The sequence below is a fragment of the Quercus lobata genome, chromosome 5 (assembly GCF_001633185.2).
Source record: "Quercus lobata isolate SW786 chromosome 5, ValleyOak3.0 Primary Assembly, whole genome shotgun sequence".
Classification (NCBI taxonomy): Eukaryota; Viridiplantae; Streptophyta; class Magnoliopsida; order Fagales; family Fagaceae; genus Quercus; species Quercus lobata.
In genome coordinates, this window is record NC_044908.1 from 69,063,775 (window position 1) to 69,080,515 (window position 16,741).

Sequence of the window (16,741 nt, forward strand, 5' to 3'; positions counted from 1 at the left end):
GTATCAAATTGACAACAATTAAAAGTAAGAGGACTGAAATGAAAAAGACCGAAAGTTAGAAGGTCAGTTTTGCATTTTTACCAATCAATTTTCATTTCGCGGTTTGTGAATTATATTGCTGGTACTCTCTACCCTTAGAGGCTCCTCTTCTGAGAGCACATAAATTGAGAATGCCAATCCATTTTCAAAACCTATATCTCAAGTTTGTGTGGCTGTCAAGGATTCTTCATGGTGATTTATGATGTGCTAATCTCTCGTTGCTTCTTTTGGTTAGAGAGTGGGGGAAAGAGGTAGGGATGGAGAATTTAATAAACTATAGTTATGCCCTGAGGATACATGGACCAAAACTTAAAACTATACCACCTTTAGTGTGTGTTTATATATATATATATATATATATAGAGAGAGAGAGAGAGAGAGAGAGAGAGAGAACCTTCATAGTATTTACTATTTAGCATACTTGAAATTTGCTAGTAAAAAAATAGTTCCTTTGTATAATTATTCCCAATTTTTATTTTTGGAACTTTATTTTTACATTTAAATATATCTAAACCGAAATCCTGATTCATATTAATTTCTTGGAAGGGTAAAAAATATACATTTAGAGGACAAGAATCTACGTCTTTGTTTTTTGAAATAGTGAGCCTCGTATGTCTTACATTATGGAAAATAATAATTAAGTTTTTAATTAGCAATGAATAGGAAAGGGCAGGGGCAATGGAGTTTGGCGTCTACAATTGAAGATAGTGCAGGTATATACAATGCACCCACTTGATGGTGCAAAGAATATCAGAATTGTGTAGAAAATATCCATGGCTAAGAATTAGGAATTGTATTACTGAAGATTAATATGATTACAAGAATGAGTCTCTGTTTATATACTCATAAAGCTCAATGGAATAGATAAGTGGCTGCAACATCGTTTCATATTTTTTTCTGAAATCTTGTTACCAAAGCGACACCATTTCTTGCTTCGTTTTGCTTATGACAGTTAGAACTATTCTCTGGTTTTACAGATGGGTCTCATGTCTAGTAAAATATTAGTCTTCGAAGTGATACATTAGCAATGATATGGTTTTATGTTATATCATCTTGGGTAAAACGCAAGTCCAATATATCAAGTTTTTCAATTAAATTCAAACACATGACTACATTGACTTTTATTTTCATTGAGCGCTCGAATTGTCCACGTCATTTAATGACTAATGATTATAAGTTAATACTTGCAAATGAAATGATGTGATTCATGCATTCTCTAACAACAACAAAAGACGATGTAATTCATGTGAATCAGGGTCACACTGGAAAAGATTAGATGGGGTGGAGCTTTTCGTCGGCATGCTGAAAAATTGGTGTTGTGCCAATCTCCAAGAATTTTAAGACTCCAGTTATATCGATTGATTTTTACTGCACAAATTTCTAATTATCCTGAACAATTTTTTTGGCTGAGTACATGCATATTCTTAAAAGTTCATTCTATTCTTATTACGAGCATACAAGAATAACACCAGTGCTATACGAGGGAAAAGGGTCCATACTGTCTATATTATTTGTGTGTCACGACACAACATAAATTACCTACATGGCTACATACAAAATATGATTCTCACCATCTCATCCTTCACCTTAATCTTAACAGGGGATGAAACACCATTTGTGTTTATTGGCAATTAGAAAGACAATTATAATGTGATAGAGGGTAAAAAATAAAAAGGAAAAAAAGAATCAAACTCAGTTTTGAGGACCACCTAATGCGAAATAAAGCACAACACAGTAGTAGAATTTGAACATCGTATAATATGATTTTCTTAATCCCCCTTCAGGTCATTTACATGTCTACTCTAATTTCTCTTCAACTGTTCTCAATCAAGAACAAGTGAAGATGAATTTTACTCATTTAACATCTCAAGAAATTTGGTCACATGGAGAATTAGAAATGTGGGATACCTGACTGGAATGGAAAACCAATAAAAGAGCAAATCTAACTAGTGTAGGTCTAAAATGAGCAACACCAACCTTTTTTAGGCTCTACAGATGCTTCACCCTGTAAAACCACAGTTCTTCCATTTCCCATCCAGGTAGGATCCTGTTTCTTGAGCTCTTGAGATATCATAACTTTCCGGCTTAATATGTTATAGATCTCTTTCACAATTGTCTGAAAAGCAGCAGCTACATTGGAGGAATCAAGAGCAGATGTTTCCATGAAAAACAAGCCCTCTGCTTCTGCCAAGGCCTTTCCTTCAGAAGTGGAAACCTCCCTGGCATCCTTAAGATCAGACTTGTTGCCAACAAGTATAGTTACTACGTTCATATCAGAGTGAGCTGTTCAGCAGCAGAACCACCCAATCAATCCTCAGTTAATCCGATTTAAAGAAAAAATGCAAGATAATATTCTCTTTCTTTCTTTCTTTCTTTCTTTTCTCTCTCTCAGTGCAAGATGATCTAATGTAGCCACCAGAGTACAAACAACTATCACTGATCAAAAAGAGTACAAACAACAATTGTTACAGAAGCATTGCAAAGGAATGGAACCCATCATTATAGACCCATTTCCTAAATCTATCTAGAATCTGACAAGTTGTAAGGAGTAAATAGGGATCTCAGGAAAAAAGAAAAGTGAAATAATACAATTCGCAATTCAGAATCACAGCCTTTGAATGCACATGTAAAATGGGATCATTAGTAGGGATGGCATGGCAATAGGGCAGGTTAAGAAGGCCACCACCCAAACCCACCCCTCCTTGAATACATTTAGAATCTTACCTCTAAATTGTCATATGACTAAATATATTCCCAATCATACAAGAGTTTAAATCCTATAAAATTTCTGATGCACATTACTGACAATATCCATCACATATTCATATCCTATTCATTTCTCTTTTTTTAATCTTCTTTTGTTCTTGAATTTCTACACATTGATACTTTAAGCTTATTTTCTGCTTGAAATAAAATCACTTTGTTGGATTAGCAGCTTGAGGGCCAAGGCTACTCAAAGAGGGGTATTGAGATGGGGATAAATATGTTCCCGCACTTCATGTATGGAACAGGTTTGGAGGGCAACTTTTGCTGGCAGGGGATTTTGGGGGGGGGGGATTAAGAAATACACCCCACACTGCCCATTTCTAAATGGAATTTACTTAAATGCAAGTGATGTCATTTAATTACAACAATAAAGTTCCCTAATTGAACAAACAGGCTTCCTCAAAATAAAAGAAACCAGAGAGAGAGGAACCAAACATCAAAACAAAGTACTATTCTTACTTTGAAGTTCATTTAGCCATCTGCCAATGCTATCAAATGTCTGGCGTCTACTGATGTCATACACCACAAGAGCTCCAACTGCACCTCTATAATATGCAGATGTAACAGCCCTGAACCGCTCTTGACCTGCTGTGTCCCAAATCTGAGCCTTGATTTCCTTTCCATTGATATCCATCTTTTGGGTTTGGAACTCTACTCCTATAGTTGACTTTGAATTAGGGTAGAACTCATCTCTAGCAAACCTTGCAAGCAAATTTGACTTCCCAACAGCTGAATCACCAATTAAAACAATCTTGAAAAGGTAATCCTCTGTTTTTTCTTCCTCTGAATAAAAAGCCATTTTCCAACCTTCAAACAATTGCCACTCTATAAAGCCATATTACATGAGCATCCCTCTAGATATTGGGTCACAACAATACCTAAGAAATAACAAAATTATTTAAAGAAGGAAAAGGAATTAGAGATAAAAAGAGAACAGGAGCTGAAAAGGAAACCTGGAAGGTAACATAAAGCACCAAATTGCAGTTCTGTAATTACTCAGATGCAGCATAAATTAGAATTTAATCAAATACCTATCATCTGGAGCTAACATTTTTGGTGGGTAATGGGTATGATAAATTTTGTAACTTCCAACTCCACCCTCAGCTTCTTGCCACTGATGTAAATCTATCCGGAGCTTTCTTATGTCAAATTCCAATCTGCCCCTTTAAGCAAAATGACACAGTTTCAAAGTCCCTGCATTGTCAAGAAAGCATAAGAATCTACAAAACCTCCTCTGGAGGTAATCTGTAATGTTGTTGCCTACTTTATGGGTGTACAAAAATTAAGGCTGTGTGTTTCTTTTTGGCATTGGCATTTTCTTTTCAGCTTTTTAGGTTATTTGGTCATGCACAAATTTTTAAAGACTCACTTTTTTCTGAGTACAACCATATTTTAACCAACTTTCAGGGAAAAAAAAAATCAGCAAAAGAGCGAGGCCATATAAGTTTGTGCGAAACAGATACTACTAATATAAATTTATCGTATGTAGTGATCATGTGGACTGACAGCCAGAAGCTGAAAATGTATAAGCAAAGTAACAAAACTATCTTTTAAAAAAGAAAAAGCAGAAGAAGAACAGAGATTATGTATGTGACAGTATCTATTATGCCTGCATGATGTATCTTCATATTTTCCGGCATTCATAGCAAGAGTTGGGAAAACAGGAAGCATTTTCCAAAGCATTTTAGCCCTTTTAAGAGAAAAAAGTGATATAATCACTACTCTAACCTTGATTCAGGATTCACCTTCAACTGACCCAATCACTTAGTACTTTAAAGTTCAGCTATGTTTATGAATAACAGTGAGACTATTACTGCAAAAACGTTGTTTTCTTTTTATTTTTAAGTTACATAAAAGCCCAATGAGTTTTGAACCCATGACTTTGCCCTCTACCCTTTCTTATGGAAGTAGGAAGAGCTCATCGGCTATTGCAAAGACATTGTATCACAAGAAGAATTTGAAAGACAGACATGAGGCACCATTACCACTGGGCTATTACTTGAACCCAAAACAATAATAAGTTGTTAACAATTGATTTCATCACATTCCTCCATTCAAAAATTAATGAAATGAGCAGTCAGAGACCTGGCCGTCATGATTAAACTGTAGTCATAGAACAAGCATACGACTGGAGATAGATATTTGATAAAACAAATATTAAGGATAAAATCTCAAAACGCAAACAACTGTGTGCTCTTACAATCTGGCAAAGAAGTACTCAACCCAATCATGCCCCACTAAAATTTTTTTGATAAGTCACAATCATGCCCCACTAAACATTAAATTGGAGGAGAAAGAGACAGCCAGACTCACACAAAGAGAGATTACAAGCATCTCCCTCCTACATGCTTATTCTAAGACTGCAGGCTGGCATGATTATTAGCATCACTCTCTTATCCCCCCCCCCCCCCCCCCTCCCTTTCAAAACTCTGTTTTTTTAACCTTTCAAGCAAGCATGAGAAATGTGCCTACCCAAATGATAATGGAGAAAACAGAATTAGTTACTGTTTGTAAATGTGACTCAATTTGGGTAACGTATAATAGATATATATATATATATATTTTTTTTTTGGGCATGCGTGAGGCCTTTAAGCCATGTCTGATGGATGTGAAGCATGCATGGTTTAATCAATCGAGTCGTAAGTAGTACAGGATTAAATCAGTTTTGAATTTAGGTTTTTATTTATTTTATAAAGGTAACATGTGGCTTATGCTGACTAATCTGTTGAGGATTCGTAGTTGACCCAAAAAAACATTTAGGACTAAGGCCTTGCTATTGTTGTGTATAGATTACAATATTTATTTCTTATCATAGTCTACAACTCTTGAACCAAGCAAAAGAGTATGATCCACAAGTTACAGTTACTTTTGTAGTGAGAAATAAATCTGGTTGTAATGGGGAGTTGGTAGCCCATCTTCTACTTCATTGTCCTATTACACACACCTTATGGACCTTCATGCTTCAGGCTTTTGGTATTCATTGGGTTATGACAGGATCGGTGGCGGGATTGTTATCTTGTTGGTATCAGTGGCTTGGGAAGCATAACTCAAATATTTGGAATTTGATTCCAGGGTGCTTAATGTGGATAGTCTAGTTAGAACGAAATCGTCACTCCTTTAAGAACAGGGAGAAGACGTTGGATGAGTTAAAGGTTTTATGCCAGCATAGTCTTTTTGAGTGGTCTCGTTGTTGAGGCTTTACTGATTCTTCGTCTCTTCCAGAGTTTATGTTTTCCCTTAGATTATCTTTCTGATCTCCCTCTCTTTTGTTTTGTTGTTTGTTTTATTTGTTTCTTGTTGTTCATCATCATGAACAACTTGTACTTGTCATTTTTTCTCATTAATAATAGTTCTCGTATTACTTATCAAAAAAAAGAAATAAACCTGTTTATGCAATCTTGTGAATCAGTCCAATCAAGTTTTATGAGTTTATAAGTTTTCAAGTGTCTTGGGTTTATTTCTCTGAGCCAAGTCAGTATTTCATTAAATTTTAATAAGACTTTAGTTTATTAGTAAAAAATTCAAAATACTGAGTCCTAGTCCTAAAAGGAAGTTGACATCTAAGAATCTAAATTAATATGCTTAAGAATTCAAAGAAACAGATAATAGAACCATTTCTTTATTTAGGAATGCATGTTTATTTCTCTCTCTCTTCCAAGGGTTACAGTTAACAGCCCCAAAATTCTGTCTTTTCCTTCCCTTTCTCAACCCCTAAGCATACACTTTTTCCCTTATACACATAATAGCACATGGATTAGAATAGCTATTCAAGTGGAATAGTTACTTAGTCATTTGGACCATTTGGTTATCCTTATTCCTACAAAATAGATATTCCATAGGGCTTAACTATTCCTTTGAATTCGTGAATGGTCAATCTTTATTTTTGGTAAAATAGAAATTTTCTTTTAAAATTTTTATAAAATTATGATTAAAAAAAGATATAGAAATATAACCAAAATATGAATATGGTCATAAACATAAATATAATAAATTTAGGTATTATTCCATAGTATTATTCAGTAATTATACACATATTTGCGAAGTTATTTATTAAATCAAATAAATCATAAAATACAATATAATAAATTTATATAAGGTTTTAAATTATTTATAAAGATCATGTGTAAATACTATAATAAAGCCTATTAAAACACCTTAAAATCCCAAACACAATCACTGTACAAAATTCCTGCAACCCTATCATTCTTTGTTTCAACCCCCTTTTTGCACTTGAAATCCTATATTTTACAAACCTAGTTCCTTATGCAATCCCTGAAGCCTTTCTCTAGTCATAAAAAACCCCAAAACCATAAATTTTCCTACTAAGCCCACACAAGCACACATGCTTGATTCCCTAAAATAGTCCTCCAACAATACAATTCATTGATAAATATTCACCAGAACACTCAGCAGTCACAATGAGTTAAAAGGAAAATCGACAAATTCAATAAAAGAAAATTATACCAAAAACCAAAAGCCAAAGTCGCCTTTTTTTAAAGTCTAGTTTGTATTTTTTTTTTTTTTCCTCCACATGGTTTCTCTTTATGTTTTAAATGTAAAACATTCAAGTAAATTAGTAGTTGGGAGGCTAAAAAGACAATGTAGGTTGTTATTCTGGTTTATTTTTAAGCAATTGGTCTCTATCTATATAACCTATCACCTTGATAAGTTCTTCCCTCCATATTCTTATCAAAAACCAAAAAAAAAAAAAAAATGTTCTTCACTCCATTCTTCATAAACTCCCACTTATCAATTTTTCACAAGAGCAATCTATAAATGTCAATTTCATTGGAGCCTTGGCAGAACATAAATCACAACCTAAAAAAAATAAAAACTAAAAAATGAAAAACCTAAGGGACCATGATTAATGATTTGATCTCACCAAAAAAAAAAAAAAAATCCTAAAACTATTTTTCTAGAGATCTGATTGCAGAGTTCTCAACACAAACACAATTCAGATGGCATAAATCCTACATTAATATCTCCGAACCAACAAAAAAAAAAAGAAAAAAAAAAAAAGGCTTTTGTATTGGAGAGTTGGAATCTACAGCGACAACAAAGAAAGAATCAAATTCCATGAATGAGAGAGAGAGAGAGAGAATGACATACCTGATTGAGTGGGGGCCTCCTCCAAATGGCTGATTGTCTCTCAGATTTTATGGGTTTAAAACACTCGGAACTCTCTGGCGGTACACAGGATCTACTATTGGAATTGGAATTTGGAATAATAATATAATGATTTATTATTATAAAAATTAATTGACTGGAAAATAAATGTTAATAAATATATTGATGATAATAAATAGGGGGATTAAATTGTTAGAAAATGAGAGTCAGGCAAAACGGGGGAAGCAATTAGGCATTAGCCAGGCTGGGCCACATCGGGCGACTATTAATGATTTTCCTTTCTCTCTCTCTCTTTCTCAAAAAAAAAGAAAGAAAGAAAGCCTGCGTTATTTAAAAATTTAGAATTATTTTTATTTAATTTTTAAGTTTCGAAAACCGACCCATTCGCTCCGGCGACTTTAACCAACCCAGTCCGGGGTCATTGCTGGTCGATTTGGATACAAAACGTTTTCACGGGTCGCTCCATGTCAAGTGTTTTTTTTTTTTTTGGGTTTTTTTTTTTTTTAATTACATGTCACAAGACTCACAAGTCACGACAACAAAACTCTTAGCCTTATTTTAATTTCTTTTTAGTTAAATTGTAAATTATACCTTTAAAATGTAAATTTAAACACTTCCAAACTTTAGAGAGATAAAATTCAAATTTTAAAACGTTAAGGTGTAAAATCTAACACTATTAAAATTTAGGAGGTAAAATGCAAATTTTAAAATTTCAGGGCGTAAAATCACAACACCCCCAAACTTTAAGGGTATAATTTGTAATTTACCTTTTCTTTTTTAAACTCTCATTTTTGCAAAGTCTGAAAGAAATCATGGTTGGTGGTTTTACCCTAATTTATTGGAGAGGTGGATTCCCATATTAAAATTTTTTAAGCAACCAAAAAACAAATCTATTTATTTATTATAATGTTTTAGAGTATTTAGGGAAGTTTATATATATATATATATATATATATATATTTTTTTTTTTAATGGAAATTTATATATAGTTAGTAAAACACTAACCAGATTAATAGTTGGTCTTAAATGGATGGTTTGGATTTTATTAGGTTTTTTAACATCTTAAGTGGATTTCAAAAATAGTATTAAATAATAAAAAAAATTCAAAAATAGTGTTAGTTAATATTTATATAAATGTTGATGAATAAAGAAGAAACCATACAACACATCTTCAAACATAATGAAGAAAAATCACAATCATCAAGAGCAAATACAATCATTGAGCAAATAAGTCAGTGGACCAAAATTTCCAAATAAATAAACATAAATTCAAAGCAATGCATCCCACGTTATCTTTGAAAAAAGAAATTTCAAATGTTTTAATGGATCAAGTACGATTTCTCTAAGCAACTAAGGGTGTAAGCAGTTTTGAGTTCAATAAATGAGGTTTGAGTAATGATCTAGGTGAGTGAGTGAGTTGGGTTGGTGATCTGAGTAGTTTGAGCCAACAATACCTGCGTTTGTTTCTCTAGAAAATCTATTATAAAAATAGTTTTTTTGTATTTTTTAATATTTGATAGCATCAAAAAAAATAATTCAAATGAAAACTATTTTTTAGTCAACTAAAATCCCTATTAAAGATATAACTTATTTTTAGAGATTACTCACTTCACGCTAAATAAAGAAGTTAAGAGGTAATATGGAAACTATTGAATACAATTCTATCTGATTTTTAAGGTGATTGCCAAAATAGGAAAATGTGATATATATATATATATATATATATATATATTATTAAAAACAAAATTGAAAAATGAGTCATTTTTTAGAAACATTAATGTCAAAACAAACAAAACTTAATGAGCTATGAGCTAATCTAGTGTTTAATACAACTACTTATCCACAGTTCTTGAAAATCTTTTTTTTTTTCTTTTTTTTTAATGTGTAAGCATACTTTAACACACTTACAGCAAAAATAAATAAGTTGATATCAAACGCACATTAAGACTCAATAAAATTTTAATCTATAATGTTCGCTCTATGATAATTTCTCTATATCATTAAATTAAGAAACTAATTAATTTTTTTGTGTTGGCATGTTTGAACCCAAAATTGAAGCAATTTTACCAATTGAGCTCACAATTGACATCTCACTTATTAAGATAGTTATCGGGTATTATTACAATCTTGTCAGCCCATGAGTCACGACTTTGGGCTTGGATTAGGAAAAGAAAAACAAAAAGGGAATTTTTATTTTATAAAAGACGTGGGCTTTAATTATTATTATTATTATTATTGATTGAATGCCTCTTTCTCTTTATTCATAGCTTGAGTTAAAACAAAAGCAAAACAAAATTACAAACTAGATCAAGAGTAGATATCATAGATAGAAATTCTCTATAAAAAAAATTACAAACCAGACTTTTTTTTAGAAGAAACTACAAACTAGATTTGAAAAATCTAAATAACAACAGCTTTATGAAAGTGGTCCGAAATTGAATGAAACAAAGGGCCTAGATTTTTTTTTTTTTTTGGTGGATTAGCATTTTGGTATTTTGAGAATTAATTTTGATGAATTTAAAATATAATTTAGATGTACTATGTAAATTATAATAATATATTGAAAATAATGTGTAAATTGCTTATGAAAGTCCAATTTTCTTATAAGGTATGAAACAATTTAAGCCCATTATTTAGTAAAACTATAATCATTTACATAGTTGAGCCCAGTTCCTTCAAAATTATCTCAAAATACCAAAATCAATCAAAATAACAATTTTAAATTAAGCCCTAAAATCTAAACTAATTCAAACTTACAAGTTTAAAACACATTTTTTTTCAAACTACCATAGTTGCGTAAGTTGGATTGGATCACTTGGATTGAAGAAGAGAGTCTAGGATCCTACCCATATACTAATTTCTGCATCCAAAACATGGACATGAAAGGGACCCAAGCAACAAGGCCATGGGTTGCATAATTGGCTTTACAATAATGGAAATAGAACATCAATTAAACGATTTGGGGATCTTATATTGATATATCATATATGCTGCCTATGATGGAAGAGATTGCCCAATGTGGAATGAGTGACCGGGGAGTTATGTATGATTTCTATAATATTTAACACATCACATTCAATGATTAAATTGTTCAAACCCAAGTTGTGTATAGAAGAAACAACTAAAATTGTAGAGTTTCTGCCCAAAGAAGATCTTCGCTGACATCGAATTAGTCAATGCATGGATAAATTTACCTACGTGATCTTGATAAATAGTAGCAAGGGGGGAGTTACTTGGTCTAGTCTCAACATCAAAATTAATTTTGAGCCATCCAAGATGGAGGAGGGCCAAGAACTATGAGGTAGCTTTGATACCATGACCACAGGAATATGGCTCTGATACCATGTTACAAATACTGAATCAATAGTATTGTATATGACAGTAGTAAAATATACATGAGTGCCTTTATATAAGAAGTAGAGTGTGCAGTACAAATATGTGTGTAGTACAAATATGTGTGTAGTACAAGTATGTGTGCTGTACAAGTAAATAAGGTGGGAGTAAGGCCCATAGTATATTACACATTAACACATTTGATTCCTTAAAAATATGTTACAGTAATTTTTTTTTTTTTGAGAGTCATATGTTACAGTAATTGATTATGATAATTGATTATGAACGCTATGACCATTTTGTGAATGTATGATTTCTAATATATTGTTGTTTGGAAGTTTAGAGGAATTCTAGGAAGAGTTTCAGGATATCAATTAGGAGGAGTAGATTTCAAAGCTGCATAAATGTTCCCCCCCCCCCCCCCCACCAAAAAAAAATCTTAGAAACCTTTTTAATGTGGCAATTAGTTCAAATTGATTTAATTTTAGTGTTCATCAGTTATTTGAAGCCCAAATGTTGTATGTTCACTAGTATTTTTAGTTTATTCAAGTGGCTTTACATACATGGAACCAACTATATGTTTTATGTGTTATACATAATTGATGATTACTCTCCATGTTTTAGGGGTATATCTTTGGCTGTAGATAACTGACAAGATGAAAGCATTTGCAACCTTAGAAGTAATTGGCAATAATGATGGAATACTGGACCCTAGGACTTATCAGACTCATCAAAATTCTAAAATTAAAATACTAAGTTCCTTTAGGTTAATGTGAAAATGTCTTCATAAACTTCAAGAATGAAGGATTTAGTGATTTGGAAAGCTAATTGATTTTTTTTTTTTTTTTTGGATATTTGTGTTTTGGTATAATATAGATTTTGTAATATGTGGTTCTTTTAAAGTCTATGTGCATGGTTGTGAGTTTTTTTTTTTTTTTTTTTAAAGAGAGAAATTTTACATGTTGAGTTGTGACTCTAAACAGCTTAAAAAAAGTAATCAACAAAATTACTAATTAGAGAAATTCCATGCAAAATAAGACCAAATTATCTCTAGATATTGAAACTTTTTTGAAGCTTAGAAATTTTAAGCTTAAGTTTTTATTTTTTTAACAGGACTTTGAGCTTAATTTTCTCTCACATAAATAGTCGGAAATTGATTTATATGTTAAAAACAAAGGAGAATGGGGTATGCATAGCCTAAAATTCAAATGTTGACAATGTAAATTTTCATATTTTCTTATTATATTTGAATAAAGAATGACATATATTTGTGGGTTTAAATAAAGATTTATATTATTTTCATCTTTATGTTTATGTTTATGTTGATTACGTTTTTGTATAATTTTTATTTAAAAATAATTATTCTTAATTAATACTCCATCCGTCCCACTTTATTTGTCCTCTATTCCATTTTGGGATGTCCTAAAATATTGTCCTGTTTCTAAAAATAAAAATTATTAGTTTACTAATGTTCCTATTATACCCCTAAGCCTCATTAAGAATAATTCCTTTTAAAAAAGGCTAATAAATTTATTTAAGGGTAGTTTTGTAAACTTATACATTTTTATAAAGTAGACAAGACAATAAATGATGTTCCCTTAAAATGTTTGACTTTTCAAACAGGGCAAACAAAGTGAGACGGAGGGAGTATATTTGTAACCATTTTAGATCTTTTAAATTAAATATAAAAACTAAACTAGTAAGTTTGCATTTATTAGTTGTTTGATATCCCTGATTATATGCAAGGCACGACAATAAACATGTAAAGTGAAATAAAATAAATATATTGGAATTAAATTATATTGTGAAATGTGATAATTTTTTAAAAATTACAATATAACATTATACACTTTGGCACTTTGTTGTTATTGCATTTACGTGGCATGTACTCATTCCACCACTTTTTTGTTTAACTACATACTCTGGCATTTGTTTTGGTTCAAGAACCAAAAAATAAAAACTTAAAAAAATATAACAACCAAAAGTATTGCAAACAACCATAGGCTTTCACAGAAGCCAAAATTGTCTCTAATAAAATATAGGTTAATTGGCACAGAGGTAGATATCCAATTGCATGTTGGCTCCATTGCGGAAAACAGAGCTATGTTATTGCAAATGATATAGGTTATGAATGTCAATCCAATATTTTTACGGTTTTATACGTGGCACATTTGCCATCCAATTTGAAAAAACATATATATTAAGTGATATAAAACACATTTCCCCCTTTAGATCCAGACTCGGGAGATATCAAAGCTAACTAAACTAAATCTATAATCGTTAATAGTATCAAAAATAATTTTTTTATCCACTAATTAGGAGCCACATATGATATGATTTTTTAGCCCACAAGATTTCGACCGATTTAGATTATGGTTACCGCTAAAAACTTATCTATTTAATTCAACTTCTTTTGAAAATTTAGAAAATATCCTTAATTATTTTTTTCCTTCAAATGTACCCTACACGTGAGAATAAAAAACGTATACATCTAATATATAAAAAATAGGGTTGAATTATCTTTAGATACTGAAGGAGGAAAGGGTATGAACAACCTTAAAAATTCATGAACAACCTTAAAAATTCAAATGTTGACATTGAGATTTCTATATTTTCCAATGCTTCTATTTGAATTAAGAATAACATATGTTTGTGGGAACAATAAAACAAAATATTTATTTGCATGTTTATGTTTATTTTTATGATATTTTTGTTTAAGTGTTATATTTTAGCCCCTTTAGATTATTCTTTTCAATATATATATATATATATACACACACACACACATATATATATATATATATATGTATGTATATATGTATGTACGTATGCACGTACGTATGTATGTATATTATAAAAAGAAGAACATACACAAAATAAACAAGTAAGTTGGCATTTTCCAAATTATTCATAAAAATAAAAATTAAACTTAAACGGAAGGCCCACCCGATATTAAATTGCTGGTTCCGTCCCTGTTTCTAATTCCAATGGCAGCATGAATGAGCAAAACACTTAAAAATAATAAATGTGCTTCTTTTTATAATATATATATATATATATTGGTTTACGTAGATGTTAACATGATTTCATACAATAATCATATACCAAGTTTCAATATAATCCGATGATTGTCCAACACTAAGTAACTAGTAGACCACCTTAGCAAAAAGAGATGCAATTGGAAAAGTATTTTTAATTGTCCGACTAAAGCTAACGGCTTAAACTGTGAAAATTTTCTGTCTATATATGCTTAAATTCTATCCCATTAGATAAGAATCATAAAATCTTTACCATCTGATAAGTAGCATTGGCTCCCATCAAAATTACCTGACTTCCATAATTAAAAATAAAAAATGCAATTGTTAACAATAAATCGAGGAGAAAGATTGAAACTTTAGTTCTCATAAATGAGAACAAACAATGCTAATGAACTATAAAACTCTTGATCTATGACTAATCTAACAATTGAAATTAGTTATTCATTTTTTCAACACTAAGTGATGACAATTTCTTAGGCAATTCTTTAGAGGCATGGAATTTGCATGTAAGATGACACAAATACTCCTTGTTCTTTATTTTCTCTTCTACATAACTCGTAAATATTTCATTCTTTGACTTCGATAACCCAATTACCCAATAAGGACAAAGAGTTTGTATATGGTGGATATTATGGACCATACCAATATATATGAAATTTATGTGTATGTGTGAGTTGCGTTAGGATTGAGAGATATAAAGAATAACTTGCTAAATCTTAGATGGTATCATCTCCAAGAAACTGAAGGTTGCCACTGACAAAGTCCATAGTGCCACCCCAGGAGGAGGCTCTGAGTCAATGGTGCTGATCAAGTGTTTGGATTGATCTAATGGCAACTGATTAAGCTTAGAAGATATATTATCCACGCCTACTATCTTATGGCTTTCAAAGGTCACCATAGAGGTTGGTTGGAAGAGAGAAGATAAAGCAGCTCTATTGTTAGGACATATGTGGAACTTGTTAGAACATATGTCATGTAGAATTGGCTAATCCTTTAACAAAATGCACTTTACTTGTAATTGGGTAGATCTAGGATATGTTTAATACTTCAAGGAACAAGAGTTCAAGTTTAGTATTGAAGTCATGCAAGTCGGTTCAAGAAACAAGTGAAGAAGTGATGTTCATTAAACCTTGACAGATCGCTCGACAGATAAATCTATCGAAGTTTAATGTTTAATTCTCGACAAAAGCTGTATCTATCAAGAATTACGAAATTCAGATTTCCAGATCTGTTTTTCACGCATATTGAAAATTACTTTCCTTTCTCATAGCACCAACCTGAATCAAGGCCTTAATATTAGAAAGGATATCAGGGATTAATAGTTGCATTTAATCAAGCCAATACAAAGCAAAGAAACTAAATTTAGCCACTTAGATACATGCAAAAGACATAATACTTGCAATATGGTAGCTCAGTGAACCAGATGCCGATATAATGTCATTGTCTTCAATCACCAAAGTATCGTAACAGTTGTCCTATATTGACTATTGATGAAATTGATTTTAGCATATGTCATATGGTTTTACTACTAAATCCTGGTACAACAGATAATTTGGTACATAAATGTTTTTTTCCCCTTGTCAGAATATGTAAGCATAGAATTTGTCTTCTTAATCAATTTAATGACCTGAATTCAATTAGTTGGGTTACTATAATAATAAAAAAACTTGGCTTCCAGAATTATAATTTGAATTTCATAGCATACTTATGTTAATGACTTTAAGAGCATGAAATTTTAGCTTTACAAATTTGATCACATAAAATTATTGGTCCTTCTCACCCTTCCACTATAAAAGAATATGTCCAAGGGAGACAGCTATGTGAGGCTGCGAAGTATATTTTCCAGCACCTTCTTACTTGGACCCAAGTCCCTCACCTATTCACAATTGAGACCATCTAAGGCTGGGTATCTGATGAAGGAGATCAAATCCTATAACTCTAGTCTCAAATGTCCAAAAGGTCACTATGGGAAACTGGATTCTTTAAGACTTTTGGAAACAAACTCCTTAGTTTTGGGTTCTTCCACAAGGGGTTTGGATTTTTGAGGAGGAACTCAGAATGGCTACTTGCACAACAATCATTGATAATCTGAATTCTCAATGAATCAAAGGGATCAAATTTGACGTAAGGCTAAAATTTCATGCTCTAAGGGTTGATCTGGAAGAGGGTGATGTCAAAATACACCTTCAAGACTCCTGTGAAAAAGCCTTTATTTGACAAACAAGTAATGCAGTTTCAAACTTTGAAGGTTTAACTTCAATCAAATCATTTGGTGCTTTGAAGATAAAGTGTATAATGATCTTTGAAATTTCATCAAATAGGAATTGCAACTTGTCTAGAATAATAGAACGACTAAAAATAAAAAAGCAAGAACTTTATTTTTTATCTAAATTCTAAGGGTTGATTTGGAAGGGGGTAATGTCAAAATACACCTTCAA

The 16,741-nt window shown here is 31.6% G+C and overlaps 1 protein-coding gene across 1 annotated transcript; it reads right to left on the minus strand.

Annotated features, from left to right (window-relative positions):
- Positions 1-1,531: 1,531 nt before the first annotated feature.
- LOC115988725 (ras-related protein RABA5a) lies at positions 1,532-8,175 on the minus strand. The gene is made up of 4 exons (XM_031112338.1): positions 7,915-8,175; positions 3,837-3,999; positions 3,265-3,683; positions 1,532-2,322 (listed from the first exon to the last, which is right to left on the minus strand). Exons 3-4 carry the CDS (start codon positions 3,602-3,604, stop codon positions 1,997-1,999), a joined length of 666 nt encoding a protein of 221 aa, XP_030968198.1. The 5' UTR covers positions 3,605-3,683; positions 3,837-3,999; positions 7,915-8,175; the 3' UTR covers positions 1,532-1,996.
- Positions 8,176-16,741: the final 8,566 nt, after the last annotated feature.